Source organism: Opisthorchis viverrini (assembly GCF_000715545.1).
Source record: "Opisthorchis viverrini unplaced genomic scaffold opera_v5_20, whole genome shotgun sequence".
Classification (NCBI taxonomy): Eukaryota; Metazoa; Platyhelminthes; class Trematoda; order Opisthorchiida; family Opisthorchiidae; genus Opisthorchis; species Opisthorchis viverrini.
Genome location: NW_008751676.1, coordinates 733,099 through 749,305, shown reverse-complemented (window position 1 = coordinate 749,305; position 16,207 = coordinate 733,099). Strand labels below are relative to the sequence as shown.

At 45.2% G+C, this 16,207-nt stretch overlaps 3 protein-coding genes across 3 annotated transcripts in view; 2 read left to right on the top strand and 1 right to left on the bottom strand.

Annotated features, from left to right (window-relative positions):
* The window catches only part of T265_01803 (hypothetical protein), a gene marked incomplete at both ends in the record, with an annotated part of 22,765 nt that extends 20,824 nt beyond the window's left edge, over positions 1 to 1,941 (top strand). Inside the window, one exon of the mRNA XM_009165913.1 lies at positions 561 to 1,941. Within this exon, the coding sequence (XP_009164177.1) occupies positions 561 to 1,239 (679 nt within the window). The remainder of the gene's footprint in view (positions 1 to 560) is intronic.
* On the bottom strand, positions 125 to 1,526 carry T265_01802 (hypothetical protein; the record flags this gene model as incomplete). The annotated part of the gene is made up of 2 exons (XM_009165912.1): positions 125 to 295; positions 1,449 to 1,526. The coding sequence occupies 2 exons, from the start codon at positions 1,524 to 1,526 to the stop codon at positions 125 to 127; spliced, it is 249 nt and encodes an 82-aa protein (XP_009164176.1).
* Positions 1,942 to 10,385: 8,444 nt separating the features above from the next.
* The window catches only part of T265_01801 (hypothetical protein), a gene marked incomplete at both ends in the record, with an annotated part of 25,006 nt that continues 19,184 nt past the window's right edge, over positions 10,386 to 16,207 (top strand). The window contains 2 exons of the mRNA XM_009165911.1: positions 10,386 to 10,821; positions 15,777 to 15,939. The remainder of the gene's footprint in view (positions 10,822 to 15,776; positions 15,940 to 16,207) is intronic.

Below are 16,207 nucleotides of genomic sequence, written 5' to 3'. Positions count from 1 at the left end.
GAGACACTACAAGATATGGCTGCCAACCGATGTCAGTGGCGTTCTTGTTGTTAGTTTCTACCCAGATTGCCTGAGTGAATGTCTGGAGGTGTAGGCACCTCTGAATGATTGTGTTAAGCTAGCATTAAGTCTCTCCCCCATCCACCTTTATTCTTTTCTTTACAATAAGGCTTTCAAATAAGTCATGGTTGTACGACAGTGAAGCATTGGTGTTAAACACTGATGTCATGCTGTCGATGATGATGATGATGATGACTTTCCGGGTATCAATGAGGGTACAATGATCGGTGGAAAACTAGACGGAATAGTTTCAAATCGGAGGCAATACTACTTTTGGGGCACAATGAAGTATCGAAAAATAGCTAAACTTCTTGGTTTGCGTCGCGTCCCTTGCACCCTCCCATTGGTCGGCCATGTCTAAAATTGCCTCAACAACTTAACTGAACTTTATTTGTCTCGCGGCTGGGCCAGCCTTTCTGATACTTAACCACTCCAGCATCAATATATTCGAACTTGCGTAACAAATTCCCAGTCACGATGCAATTTCTTTTGGCTTGCAGGCAGTTCAACGAGGCCTGCCGTAACCCTCGAATTCGAACTACTTCGGAAAGTGCCTCTCCATTCTATACACCTGGTGCTGCTGCTTGGACAGTGGGCGCTAATCCGTCATCCATTTACGGCCCAGGACACGCCTATGCGGTTGCTGTTGCTGCAGGTCTCAGCGGACGATTTTGTCGTGAATGTGGGCAACGAGTTCCTGCACACCTCGACGATTGGGCCTTACCCGTGTGTGGGACTTCCAGTGTTGGTCGTGGACTGCCTAACTCACTGCATACGACGGTTAGCCACACAGCTGCCGGTCGAATGTGTCATGGTCACTGTTGCTCTCCCTCAGCCTCCCCCGGTAAGTCGTGCGGCCAACACAACTTCCCCCCACCGAATTCTCCGGCAACTCCAACAACTTCATCTGGAAGCGTTGGTGGAGGTGGACAGGGCTTTGCTAAGCCCAGGCGCCGGGTTCCGTTAGTTGTTGCACCTGCTGATCGAACCGCTGTTGTTCCTGACACAAACACCCGTGATTCTTACCTTGAAAACCGCCTGTCTTCATACTCTTCCAGCGAGCAGCTGTTCGTGGACATCGGACCGGATAGTCAGACTGGTGATCAAGAAGATGATGATGAGGATGCGAGATGTGTCACTCCCCCTGTATGCAAACCAGATTCAACCAAACCCAACTGAAATTCACTTCCTATGGTACAGTTAAAGAGTTCCTCTCGACGACTCGCCTCCCTACACACGTACACAGTCAATGCTAGGTGTTTTCATGGCTGTGTTTGGTGTTTTATGGTTCATCCACCGCGCTCCTATACACGACTGTGCAGAATAGTCTGACTGATCTACCTGCATTTCTTTCTTACTGTTCCACTCAACCCTGCATAACCAGTTACCGTGTTTGCAGACCCGTTCTCCTTTCCGTCAGCACAGAAGGTTACATCTAATTGAGTTCTGGTTTGTCCGCTTACCATTCCATCTCAAACGATAGTCAACCTACACTGCCGTGGCATTTGTCATCTATTCTGGACCTGGTTTTTATTCTCTTTTGCTCCACCGTAACTCGGGTAATCGCGTGTTCTTCCAACAAGGTTCCGCTGTTTTCACTCCAATACCATCCTTGAATCTGAACGGGCGTCATGGCGTCCCATTAGCCACCACTGCCATTTTGTTTGTGCCTGCAGAGCTTAATTTTCTCATTATGCCTCTCTCATTTGACTTGTTTCTCCTCGTACGTGTGCTCGCAGTGTGCTTTTCTCGTCCCCCTATCGGACTAATCCATAATAGTAGCTAGCTGGGCTTGCAGACTCATTCGCCCACCCTGTTCTTTATTATCACCATCCCTATCGTGTTACATATTTTAAAATCCGTTCTGCGCCAATGCAACAGATTCTGCGATTGACCTGTTCTTATATTTGGTGTTATTTTTATTAGTTGATTGTATGCTTGTGTTTGTCGATTCGTCGGACGGCCAGGTGTGATGACACTACTTTTAGTGCTCCTCTACTAGAGCCCTTGTTTCCCAAAGCGTCACGTAAATCATACCACCTGGAAATTATCTTTCCCCGCTTCTGTGCAACGGACAACGCATCCTTTTCCACCTAAATTCCTCAGGCGTTTTAAGCGTAATAATGCTTAGACCGCAGAATTTTACATTCTGTGGACATTTTAACCAGGTTAGTGCTGTCCTGATAAAGGGAATATGCTCCATGTCATTGTAGCCATACATCTTGCCTTCGTCCTGTAAGTGGGAAGAACTCACCCTTGCCGGTTTGCCCAGTTCCTTGCACAGAATCAGATGAATTGTGGTGGATGATTGATTAGTCAATCTATGCTCAGTACCGTGTCTGTAAGAAGGAAAATTCAATCATTCTCAATTTATCGACTCCTTGGGAAATCGTACAGATCGTTTGACGTCGAACATATGGTCAGCATCCCAGTTTGTCCAAGCTGGGTGACACGAGATGCTCTATTACATTGAATTATAAGTCCGCACAGGAACCTGGACGTTGCGATTGCGGAAGTGCGCAAGCGGCCGCACGTTCTTTGTTGAAAAGGAGTGTTTTTCCTGGAGAACGGAAAACAGTAGAATGCATTATTAGGACACACCCACTGGGAATAACCAAATGTTCCCAAGCTCGAGATGTGCCTCACGTCCCAACTGACTTGATGGAAAGTATAGTTTTCATACGCATCCTGCGCAATTGGGTGGTGGAACGTAGTCGCAGTTAGTGCCATTTTATCCATCTAGGGACTGGAGTTGGTTTTTTCATGTGCACTACCGCGGTAAATGTGAGCGTGCTTCAAATATAGCTTTTTCATGGGCTGCAATTTTCTGCGTGTCTGAGCGTCACGATATTCATATTCACGTGTGCAGCATCGCTGCGATTTGATTTTGAGTGTGTGCAGAATATGCTGTATTTTCTTATCTAGTTATCGGGTTCATCCGTGGCTTATTGGCGCTTTATCTCGTCGAGAAGTCACCCTTTCTTATTTGCACAACCGTGACTTTTATTGTCCTTCCTATAATCAATTGTCCGCATCGAGAGCACCATATTTTGCTTTGAGGCGACTTGCGGGAACGAAGCACCTTTCAATAATAATGAAACGACTTTGCGGGAGGAGTCGATCGTTAAAGGTTCCTGCAACGTCTCAACAAACATGCTCATTTGCATATCAATTTGGGTTTCACGGGAGACTCAAATGAATCTTTCGTTTATGATATTCTTCAGCTGAATGTGCTGCACAAAGGCCGCCACACGTTTCAGTTGGTATGATATTTGATATTCGTAAAACAAACTACTCACAAGGCCGCTGAAAACTCTTCGACAGCCCCACGACCGATTTCGCCCTCATTGATGCTCGTCAGATAGGCACAGTTCCCGAGTTTCCGTCAATCTTATGGTCCATTTGAACCCAAATCGGACAGATCTCAACAAGTATACTCACTTGCATATGGGAGACCTGAATCTCTTTTCAGAAGAACTTGATAAACAATCGGTAGTTTTTATTTGGGCAACGTTTCGCTTTTGACACAAAAGCTTCATCAGGCTAAGTGAGCAGGTCACCAAATTGGCCAGGTTATAAGGCAGACGGGGAACCAATCAGTAAGTCAATCCTCTTCGGATTTTCACACTGTTTAAGTTTGTAAGTTTAAGTGTGTAAGGGCCTTGTGCACAAAAGAAGCTGACCGGACAGCGGCCCAAATTGAGGTAAAGAACAAACTTCGGCGTAGTGGATATCCAGCCAGCTTGATTAGGCGTCAATTGCGAAGGGTGTTGGTACCGGTAGCGAAACCCAACAGGGAATGGATCGGGACAGCTGTTATTCCATACAAACCAGGGACATCGGAGGTAATTCGAAGAATTCTAAACACGGCTAACATAAGAGTAGCTTTCCAGAGGGGAAACACTCTGCGCTCTGCACTGGTGCAATTGAAGGATCGCCTCCCGGCAAACAGAACCAGGGACTGTGTCTACAAAATTAAGTGTAATGACTGCACCAAGGTTTACATAGGACAGACGGCCAGGGAACTACACATCAGAGTCGGAGAGCATAGTAGAAAAATAAACAGGCCGCCGAGAAACGCAGATGAATATCAAGCGTTACTGAAAGACTCGGCGATTGCGGAACACGCACTCGACACGGGACACAAAATAGATTTAGAAAATGTTGAGGTTTTGAGGCGAGGACTACGGTCCACGCCACACAGACTGATCGCCGAGGCAGTAGAAATCGCCAAGCACCTCAGTGTTAATAGAATAGAAGGTGTGGAACTGGCAAGTGTGTGGAGGACGGTTCTGGATCAACCGAGCTGTTGGTGTGCGGTCATCAGAAGGAAGAATAGTCATCACCTAAAGTCCACTTGACCTCAACCCCTCAAACCAAACTGTCGGATCACTCACGGCCCCACAAAGACCAGAAAAAATCAACCAGTGGCAACCGAGGTGAATCATCAACTGAAGAACCCTGAAGTGGAAGATTAATGAACCGAACCCGATCAGAATTAATTTGAGCCCCCCCCCCAATCCACCAAAGCAAGATTTTGACAACTTCACTAACCGATAAGAGCCATTAATTGACACTCAACACGGATCTAGTGCGAAAATCCGAAGAGGATTGACTTACTGATTGGTTCCCCGTCTGCCTTATAACCTGGCCAATTTGGTGACCTGCTCACTTAGCCTGATGAAGCTTTTGTGTCAAAAGCGAAACGTTGCCCAAATAAAAACTACCGATTGTTTATCAAGTTCTTCTGAAACGATGACTTCTCAATCGGTTCCAAACCTTTTCCAATTGATTGAAGACCTGAATCTCTCTTTTATGGTACTCCAATCTTATTATCTCGGATTTCTCCCAACATACCACTGCTTTGCTTGAATTCAAACAATGCTGTCCATTGGTCTCCTAGTTCATGGATTTCAATTTTTAAAACTATGCGACGCAGATGCCTAAATTCGGAAGTCTCCCGCTGAAGTTGGGATTAGCGACCGTAAATAATAGTTGTTCATTTCGATGCTACACTTCGATGTGGCTTACTGGTTAAGGCGCGTAGCTACTGATCCAATTGTCCATCGTCCCAATCCAACCCTGGCGTTTCGCCAGCTCCTGTTTAGACCTGGGCAACCTGGAAGCATCTCAGCCTTCTTGCTTCCTCGACTTTCACGGCTGCTACACATTGAGAGTTCAATTGCCTAACGGTTATTGACTTCCGATTTGTTTAAAGTCATCAGTAAATGGCTATTGGTCCTAACAAGACTAGTCAATTTCATATGTCACGAGTGACGGCAGTTCACGAACAAACGTTGATCACGTGCCCTACACAGTTTGATATGTTGCTCTGATTCCAGCAGTTCGCTTTTGAAGACTTAATTGTAGCAGTTTCAGTTGAGATTTTCAGTTAATCAAATAGTGGCATCTTCCGCGTTAAGGCGACGTATTTTCTCTTCGACGTTACTATTCTCCGTGGTCTGTCCCACCTTCAAAGCCGATGTTACTATAAAAGGTCGAAATCCTCAGTGTTCAACATAAGACACTCAATCGTGCTATTCCACGTTCAGGCTGCGTTCGTGCTGTTCGGATCTACTTATCCCGTATGCGTCAACTTTGTATCCAATGGCTTGATTTAGCTTGATAACCTTGCCAAACACAACTACAGAATACCCGATTATGGTACGCCTGTCTGTTTGGGTACTTTGTACTTTTTGCAGGTACGCATTCAAGTGTTGTCGAATGCCTTAGGAACATCGTTTCTATGCTGTTGTACACTGTTTAAGTTCTGTAACGTCGACTAACGCACAGTGGATGCAACGGGTCATCGAGATTGTTCTCGTGTTTCGGGTTGTATGACTTCTAGGCAATGGAAGTTAATGTTAAAGCCGAACGATTATTTACTATCATCTCTGGGGGGGGACGTCATATTATTATTGCCAAGGTAGATCGCAGGTTGTGCTGGTTTGGTTACGTGCTCTGTATGCCAGTTGACCGTCTTTCTCGGCGAGTGCTTTTCGCGCAACCACTCGGAGGGTAGAAACGAACCAAAGGACGTCAGACAGTGATTTGGTAGTGAAGTATGAAAGCCATTACCAGCAAACTTAGCTGCGCTGGCCATTATCGTCTCCGTGGATAGGGCCTCTGAGACGGGACACATTAATGCTTAGAGATACTGACAAACAGGGCCCAGTCGCGCACTAATTGCGGCACATAAATCTAGGACGTTGCCTTCAGTGCATAACGTCCCGTCCTCGATTCCTCCAACGTAAAATCTTGTTTGGCTGTCAGATTTGCCCGTCAATTTCAATAGTTAATCCTTCCAATCCGTAACTCTCCACGTCTATCTCCCCAAATCATCGGTGGACGAACTGTGGCAACTGTAGTCACTGAAACATATACGCGGTTTTCACAGCTGAGGATAATGATTGTTCTCTTTGTAATACACACTGTGGGGCGAGATGGTCCAAGTGGTTAGAGCGCGAATTTACTGACCGGAAGGTTCCTAGTTCGAACCCGACTTCTGCCTCTCGACTTCCCCTGTCTAGGCTTGGGCAACCTGGCAGTATCCCAGCCCTCGTGCTTCCTTCGGGTGGCATGGCAGTTAGGCACCGGAAGGGTGCTACAGCTGAACGCTTTCTCTTCTCTCAATACACACTGTAAACTTCATAGCAATCCAGTTATGTCCAGCTGTATCGAGATCTTATAGCCGATCATGTATCACGTGGTGTCCGCATGGAATTGGCGAACTATGCATTTGCATTGCTCTTATCCTTCACGGCAGCCAAGATCACCTTTGCTGTCAGCATCCGAACCATAAGGTTTCTCGTATCCAAACTGCACATCGGTGGCGAGATCTTGGGACTTTGTTATATCAAATAAAAACTCCTTTGTGTGGTGAGTCAAAATGCTTATATTTATTCTGGGTTTCCGGGAAAAGGTTTCAACTTCAAACTATCCAGTGAGACGTCGGTTAGTTCCATATGTAGGTACGATCGATCATTTTTACCATTTATGTGTTAGTTTTTGTCACTTAAGCCAAAATCCCAGCACCTTTTGGTTACGAAGCAAATATTTCGAATTCCCTGGATCGTTCCATACCGAAACACCTTAAACTTCAGTTTGTTGGCTGACAATCGATTATCCTGCACTGATCAATAGCATTTCAGTTGGTTTTATGGCTCGCGGTCAGGTTGGTAACGGCTCTGTTCCTTGAAATTTTGTTTTCCTGTCCGTCTTCGTGCTTACAAATTAACACTTTTGCCGCCACTGCTTCAACCTATTTATTTTGTACAAACAGTATTCTTGCTTCCTTTGAATCAAACGTTTTACATGATGCAATCGTCATACCTGACAGTGACATGATTGTTGACACTGATGCTTCAGTACCCTACATCCAAAAAGTTAACTCATTTGTCATTAAATCCACAAAATGACGAAGAGCGAGCGAGGTAAGAGTCTGATGCTGGTTTACCACAGTCGCTCGAAAGATTTTATGCCCCCCACACAATCCATACTCATACAAGCTGGCCGAAAACTAATTAGGGCTCGCGGTCAGGTTGGTAACGGCTCTGTTCCTTGAAATTTTGTTTTCCTGTCCGTCTTCGTGCTTACAAATTAACACTTTTGCCGCCACTGCTTGCTTCAACCTATTTTGTACAAACAGTATTCTTGCTTCCTTTGAATCAAACGTTTTACATGATGCAATCGTCATACCTGACAGTGACATGATTGTTGACACTGATGCTTCAGTACCCTACATCCAAAAAGTTAACTCATTTGTCATTAAATCCACAAAATGACGAAGAGCGAGCGAGGTAAGAGTCTGATGCTGGTTTACCACAGTCGCTCGAAAGATTTTATGCCCCCCACACAATCCATACTCATACAAGCTGGCCGAAAACTAATGCCAGTGGCATCGGTTGCCTGCCATATCTTACAGCGACTCCATCACCTTGAAGGCTTGTTCGCTCTATGTACCTTCCACTTCATGATCTTGCGCCAAATAAGTATATGGCAAGATGGCTCAGTGGAATATCCGTGGTTCGAACCCAACCTCTCTGTCTCGACTCCTCTCGTCAAGGCTTGGGTAACCTGGCATTATTCCAGTCTTCGTGCTTACTTTGCGTGGAATGGTCCTCAGGCATCGAAAGGGTGCCGCAGTTGAAGGATATATATATATATATATATATATATATATATATACCACTCCTACTTTTTCAATCCTGGGTTCTAATACAGGGCTTACTTCTCCTGTAGCTGACATTCGACTTCCGAGGTGGGTGAAGCGACTCACGACTTTTACCGACGAGAGTTAGATTTGGGACAGAAGACCAGCCCTTCCAAAGTAACTTACGTTTGGGTGGTGGAAAACTTAAACCGAGTCCAATCGATGCTTTATCTAGGATAGTTTGGACTGCCCGAAGATAATCTCGCAACAACACTACATAGTCCGTGTAGTCCAGTTCGAAGGCTGTTTCCGGAGAGGAACTACGCCATCACCAGTTATCTTAGCGTTCGTTTGAGAACGCCATCCAGTGTGTAATTGGATAGGAAAGGAAAAGTGGCTATATCTTGTGAAATCCAGCAGTTATCAAACAGGATGGTGAAGGCTGATCATACAGTTGGATGCTTCTTGGTGTGGGTTCCTGTGTAGCATCCATAGCGTTCCATACTAAGGAATCTGCTTGCCTAGCCGTTTTCTGGAAGCTATCTCCATGAGATATTTAGTGCCGGAATCCAAAGCATCCTTATTGTCCAGAAAACCCTAGGCGTTTCCAGTGGATGTAGGCTGCTACGCCTCGGAATTTTCCGTTGTGCGAAGGTATGATCAACAGAACGGCGACCACTGCCAGAATGTTCGTGGCACGTCAGTTCACAGGCGTAGGACAGTATCCTAAACATGGTGGTCAATAGGCTCTTCGGTACAGCTGGTATGAGATTCCGTAGTTCAAGATGTCAGTTGGTTTGCCTTTTTCGATTATAAGGACCACGTCTAATCTTTACCACGCAGTGAAGATGTACTCTCATATCCAGATTTCGGCAAGTAAGGCTGTTAGTCATGTCCGTATCGTCACTACCAGGATTGAGTAGTCCCGAATTAGGTGTATTTTCCCCAGGTATTTGCCCGTTCTCCTCTCATGGACTGACTGAGATAGGCCAAACTTGCGTGTCATAGATGCCGCAGATTGTGACCATAGGAGCAACTTGGTTAAGTTGTGTCACAAAGTGTTCCATCCGATGGTCTTCCCGTCTATTCATGCTGGTAATCCACGCTCCGTCATGTCCGTCTATCGTTTTATTTGTGCATTTCTTTGGGCCAGTTGATCGAAAGGGACGTCGGTTTTCATTGTTCGTGCGTGCTCCACCACACTTCTCTTTTCCCGCCACCTCCCAGACAGCTGGTGTTTGGCTGTTTTTCTTTTTGTTACGGGTGGAATCGGCAGGAATAGGATGTCGCATATCCATCAAACGGAGGCTTTCGTTTGCCATTCATAGCTCTGCCAAACTGCTGGTGTATCCATAGACGTTAGTCCTGACGCGTTTTATCGCGCGTTCGATAGACTCCCAGTGTTTCTCTGCCATTCAAAGTCTTTTTCCTCACTTACTCTGCCAAATTCCGCTAAAACGTCTGGAACTCACCACCACTGACATGCTGTGGTGGGTTAGCTCTCTCACCACAGTAGTTAATCGTAGGTTCGCGAACACGGTAGTACGATCGGATTCCAAACAGGTGTAAGTGATAATCTTGGAATCAGCTTCTCCACCAATGCTTAATCGTGACACGATCAGTTCGGATCCATTGTGGAGTGAATGATGATCGATGTCAGGTAGAATGGTGGTTCTTATAATGTCTGAAGCTTGAATAATGCGGATCTTCGGTTGATTGTTTCCTACACCGTGTATTATTGTTTACCTGCTTGTTGCTCTGTGCATTCATCTCATTTGATACCAGTATTTTGTGACGTGAATAAGCGATCGCGTTCCATACAATACCATGTTTGTTCAGGCTGATGTTGGTATCGTGTACGCGTTGAATTGTTCGATATTCTGCCACCCTTTTACGCACATGTTGATCAATTCAGTTTTTCGGTAGTATTTTGCTTTTCGCCATTCCGAACTCGCGCATAGTTTGAGTTTTCTCACTTAAACTAGCGTTCATACAGTGCGACTGCTCTCAGTACTTTTTTAGTAATCGATTGCTGTATGTTGAGGATTTTTTCCCTGGTCTATGGTTATATTTATGTTCCTTGTCCGTCGCTCGTTTATCCTAACAAGTCAGCTGTACCCCTTCAGAGAGTGAAGTGTTAATAGCACTGAATCCTGGGAATTTTTTTACTTGCAGCCAATCGAATGCGTCTTCAAACTCCAGAAATAGCTTGGCATGAGACACTGCCTATCTATTCGTGTGACCTCCAACACTCATTCCCAACGGTTGTTCACTCGGACACCGACAAAGCCAACCGTGCGCCACTCATGGATTTGCTGCTTTCTGAGGAAACAGATGAACTACGTCTGAATTTGACGGAACCTATCTGGACAAGGTTAGCCACAGCTGGTGGAGACAACGTTGTCCGATTATGGCGTGTTACTCTGGATTGGATCAGTGCTGGACCAGAGCCAAAGACACGATCTGTGGTTCAGCGAACTTCTCAAAAAGACTCGGACGGTAATCTCCAAGGTGTTATGGGGCAGCACCTTAGCTATCTGGCATCACTGAAGCGGCACGAGAAGCCGGTGAACGTCGTTCGCTGGTCACCAACCGGTGCGTCTTTGTAGAACTGAAATACTGTTCGATTCGACTCGGTTCTATCAGGCTAGGCATGTGAGCCTATCAGAACCGTTGTCTGTCGATCAGCATTTGTTACACTGAATTCAGCGCGTGTACTCTAGTGTACCCGCTGAGCTCACGATAAAAGTTGTTGCATATTGTATTTAGCTTCCGTTTGATCAGCATGCCATCACAACACAATAAGTAATAAGAACTGCAGTAAACTAAATGTCAAATTACTGGAAACGTTCAAAGACCTAATGATGGTTTGCATCAGTTGAGTTTGCACTATCATTCAGGAGTGTGATTTTTTTGGTTAGCTGTCTGCACAGCTGTCCGAGTATACTGTTTGCGGGTAAACTATAGATATAGCTTCATATTGTTGTCGCAAAATGTTACTGGTGTATTTATTGGAGTCAAGTGTGGGTGGATCATCCAACTATTCAAATATACCTACCCATAACTTCGTTTTGACTGTGCGAGGCAAAGTTTGCTTCTCCATCCTGGGACCGGATAGTCCGTGGTTCTAACCCGACCTCTGCCTCTCGACTTCCCGTGTCTAGGCTTGGGCAACCTGGCAGTATCCCGACCCTCGTGCCTCCTCCTCCATCCTGGGAACTTTGGAATCGATAGACAACGTATAAGATAACTTCTGTCTTGTATCTTACTGACACTTTGAAATCCTTACTCCCTGTGTGAAACATTTGAGAGAGAGAGAGAGAGAACATTTTATCCAAAAGGACTATCATACCGAATAACGGGAAATAGCACAGTGGAGAACATAAGTTACGGGTACTGAATAGAAAGACATCCGCAGAGCTGTAGAACTCCAAGCTAGTTAACCACCCCGGAAGGTAGTCCAGACGGCCCAACCAAGTCGAATCTAATAGTGCCTTGCTTCACATTCTGTCTGCGCTTGAGTGGCTGCCCTACTCGAGCTTCTTCCACCCTTGGACCATAGGAGCACAAGCGCTTTGCGAGCCATGGTTCAATCAGCCCGAAAGCCTAGTAGGATGTGATAGAACGACCTTTGCTCCATGGTATAATAATGAAAGGCAGCCAACGATTTCTGGTCGCTGTGCTCCCATCCTCAGGACGTTTCCCAGCGAGCAAAGAGTAAAAAGTTTTGTCACAGGATTAATGTCGGTGTTGAACCACCAATATCTGTGTATCTTGGTTTGATCTCGTAGATATTGGCACCGGGTTTCTTTGATGCACTGACTATTGCTTGCCTTCCTTCAATGCTTACACCGTGCTCGATCCAACTCAGCTATAATATCTTAACCGAATGAGCTATGATGGTTCGAACTGACCTCGCCCATGCGCTTGGTCAGCTCGCCAATGTTTCAGCTCGTAAACTTCTTTCAGATTGCTTGTCAGAAACACACCTTCAGGCCACCACTGAATGATTTATTTTTTACTGTATGCTTATTTAGAACATTTGATTTGTTCACATCTGTTTCTTACAAGAACTAACGCGCTGTGGATGTTTGGAGTGCGCTTAAGCCACTTCTCGTGTTTAGCATACGGCTGTCATCGCTTGGTTTTCTGGCACTCTGCTGTCACGTGTATATTTGAAGGAGGTGAAAGCTATTATTAGGTGGACCTAACTTAAAGCACAACCGCGTTCCTAACAAGTCGCAGATTTGCACATTCCCATCTTTTCCTGTCACTAGAATCGATCGGTGAATTATTTCTTTTCTCTAATCTGCTATTGCTTCATGCCATCCTCACTGTCCTCTCATGATGCGTCAAGTACCGATAACGTCTACTAACGGAGCTTGGGTAATAATGAATCTCGTATAGGTTCTCGCAGGCACACTTCACCTCACAACACCTCACTATTTTCTTGCTGAAGTTCTTTGAAGGCTCTACAGCCACACATCAACGTTGGACATTGTTTTATGGTCAGCGTTAGTATCATTCGTAGCACTGAACTACATCTATAACAACATACTCCGTGGTAGCAGCGATTTACCATAGGATTAACATAAGTATTACCTTACAGCTACTCACCTGTATGAGGGATTGAATCGCTAGATATAGACTGGTACAGTAAAATCCTCTTCAGGTTGGCTAATGACAGGACCAGTTGAAAACCTAGTGTTATAACTCAGCACTTATCTCTGAATTGCGATGCCCACATGTATCATGTACGTTTATTCATCAATTCTGTGGAATGAAGAGCATGGCTGATAAGATTGAAACCAGCTTCTAATAACTGTTGCTAGCACAACAACTGGAACTTCTGCTGTGAGAATTATAACATGGCATGGTCTTACTATGAAGGCGTGTAGGTGTGTTTTCGTATGCACCTCACGAAGAAATTTTATGACCGCCTTGTCTTTTTTAAGCGTCGTTTATGTCTCCAAAATCCTAAGGCCTTGGACGTAATTGATTGAGACAGAATTACGTTACTGTGCAAACTTTCATCTTCCGAGTTCCAAAGATGTGTAATCCTGGAAAAAACGACTCCTAGTTCCGATTGACAGGAAATAACTTTTTTTCTGTGGGAGGTAGTAAGAATTTACTGGAATTCCTTTCAAAAGTTGCGTCTGTCATCTCTCATGTACTCTTACGTGAGGCTTGGGGATTCCTAAATCGCTTGCTTTCATGTGCGCTGCTCGACGTACCGATCTAACGACGTCACTGGGAATCCCTTTGACTTATCAGACGGAACCTGGTGTGCTCCGTTTTTTCATCATCCTGCGCTTCCTTTGTAAAGTGGCCGAATTGAAATACCATTTTTGTTCTGTCGTTGACAAGTCCAACTGCGGATGTAACTCTTTTCGGTAGCCAACACCTTTTTCGTTCACCCGGATTGGGACTAGCTTTCCGCAAAGATGGCGGTACATATCACCCTAACCTTTTAACTCTATCCATCAACTCTTGTAATCTTTAATTTTGTTCAAGAAGCCGTAATTTTCCATAATTATCGATCGGCTGGTTGCTTTCTGTCCAGTGTAGTAGCCTTACACAAATGTGGTCAGATATTCATGTAGCACACTCACTCGCATGACTCACGTGACTCATGTGATTTCTTTGGCCAAGTTCTACTTCGGAGATTTAGCAACCAGATCTGTCTGCATCCGAACCCTTCTGATCATGTGAATGGGTCGCCATTAAGGTAGGTTACATTTTGTGGAAGCTACTCGAAAGTGCTAGCACACAGACATTCGGTATATTGCGTGGCTTCAAACACTGTTTGGTTGTTGTGGCTTGGACTGCGTTTCTATTTGTTACTCCTCAAAACTACCTACTTGCAGCGATGTTTTCCATTCCGCGTTATTATTTTTATTGGTGATGTCATGGAGATCTTCAGGTATCCCGGCATTCAAATCCTTCTAGGCAAGAATCTTGATGACCTGGAATATGAATATGACATTGTTCTCTTGTTGGGACACTAAATAGGAGCCTTCTTAGAAAGCTAACAAGGATATTCCCATTTTTTCGCCTATCTGCACTCGTAAAGTGTAAACTCGTGTCCTGAGACTGTCCTTGCATTTCAAAGAGGGACATTGGAGGTTGTCGAACGTGTTTGGTGTTACTGAAGTTGTAATAGTGGGATAGCTGTCTCAACGCTTTTGAAAGGTTAGACTGTGCTCGCCTGCGTCCCGTGTCGCGTGAGAAGGGCGTACCCTGTGACCTGGCGGCTCTGATTTGTATGAATGCAGTTGGGGATGATTTGTGAAATGGTTGAGATTCGAGCAGAGAACCTGAAGGGTCTTTAACTCCTCGACCGTCGCTGTCTCAGTGCCCTAGCTTGGATATGCTGCCATAAAAGAATTGGCTATAAAGTGACTAGATGATGAAGCATCTGGTACCTCGGTTGTTGGTCAGTTGGCCAGTAAATGCAGCCTGACTACCAATAGTTTGTCACATTGCTAGCAGGTACTTCGCTTTTGCGACGTATTCAACACCATGGGGTGGGGTCATTTGTCCATGGGTTGCGCGTTCCCATGCAAATCAAGAGATGGGTAAAGCTTGGCACGGTCCCAAACTGAATTGCTTTCAATCCTCCATGTGTTTGTCCGCTGAAATTTCGGGATTTGACTGTTACCATCTCTCCCCACACTGTCTCGGTGAGTGTATGGCGGTGCAGGTAACTTTGGTATCTGAGTCGGCCTGTTTTAGACTCCGTTCTCCTCTTCATTGCTTTCTTCAACTTAACGGTTTTTTTAAAGCTGATTGATATGGCTGTGCGAGAACTAAGCTCCGGTGTTCTTACGCCGCCATCACTGTCAGATTTCTCAGATGAAGCTCATGGGAGTTCCACTTAATTAACAAGGTGGTAATACAGGTAATGTCGCTCTAAAAGAAATCTTCATTTGACAATCCGTCAGTGGTGCGTAGACAAATAAGTTTTAACCGATGCGCTGAACGGGGCTCTGACATTCCTCAACAATCCCGCGCTTTTGCGCCAGATATGTAGAATAGTATACGCATTTTAGAGGGGGACCGCCGAAGTGACGCGGTAGTCCATCCATAATGATTAAATATTATGTTATTCCTTGTGCTTATATGTGGGCTGATATGCTGTTCGATGAAAGTCAAGAACCTAGCTCCAAGTGCAGGTCCTAATGTTTGAGTGTTCCAGATTTCCAGGTCTACAAAATCTTCACATAATGCCAAAGGAAGACAGACCATAGGTACTAACGGAATTAGCATAAACTACTTCTTCGAAGACATGCTTTACAAAGGTTAACTACTTAATATGTCTCACTGACCCTTTGTTCACATCGCAGTTAGATTCCTGTAACATGGTACATAGTACATCCCAGTATCGCATGATTTAGACTTGGCTCTTATCTAGCCATGTCGCTCGTCAGACCAGTCAACTTTGATATTCTGACTGCTGTAAGTGAACCGCTTCTTCGGGAGGACCGAGCTGTCCTCTGTTTTGATCTAATTTTGCACCCAGTTACTCAGTACTAAACAACTTTGGATACCTCTGTTTATGCAGGTTATTATCTAGCATCCGCTGGGGATGATCTTTTTATCATCATTTGGTGTAACCAAGGCGCTGGTGGCACCGCGACAGGAAATCATTCAGAACGCCGGGACGATGAGGAGGAGGAAGATGGGACGATATCCACGGAACACTGGGTTCCTTGTCGAAGCTTGAGGCAAGTCTTTTTTCTGTTTCATACGCCATCAATCTAGCGATACGCTTAATGGTAATGTCAGCAGATTTGGTAACGTTCAATAGAGATTTCGTCCCGTTATTGATTCTACTCTATGCTGAATAGCCAAGAGGCACTGTACAGCTGCTTCATCCTCATTGCCCGACCTAAAGCTACCACCTTGACGTGGTGGTCGGGCTTCAGTGCTGCAATGATCCCGCGGGCTACACTGGCTGGAACTTCGTTCCACAAGGTGCAACCATGCCAGGAA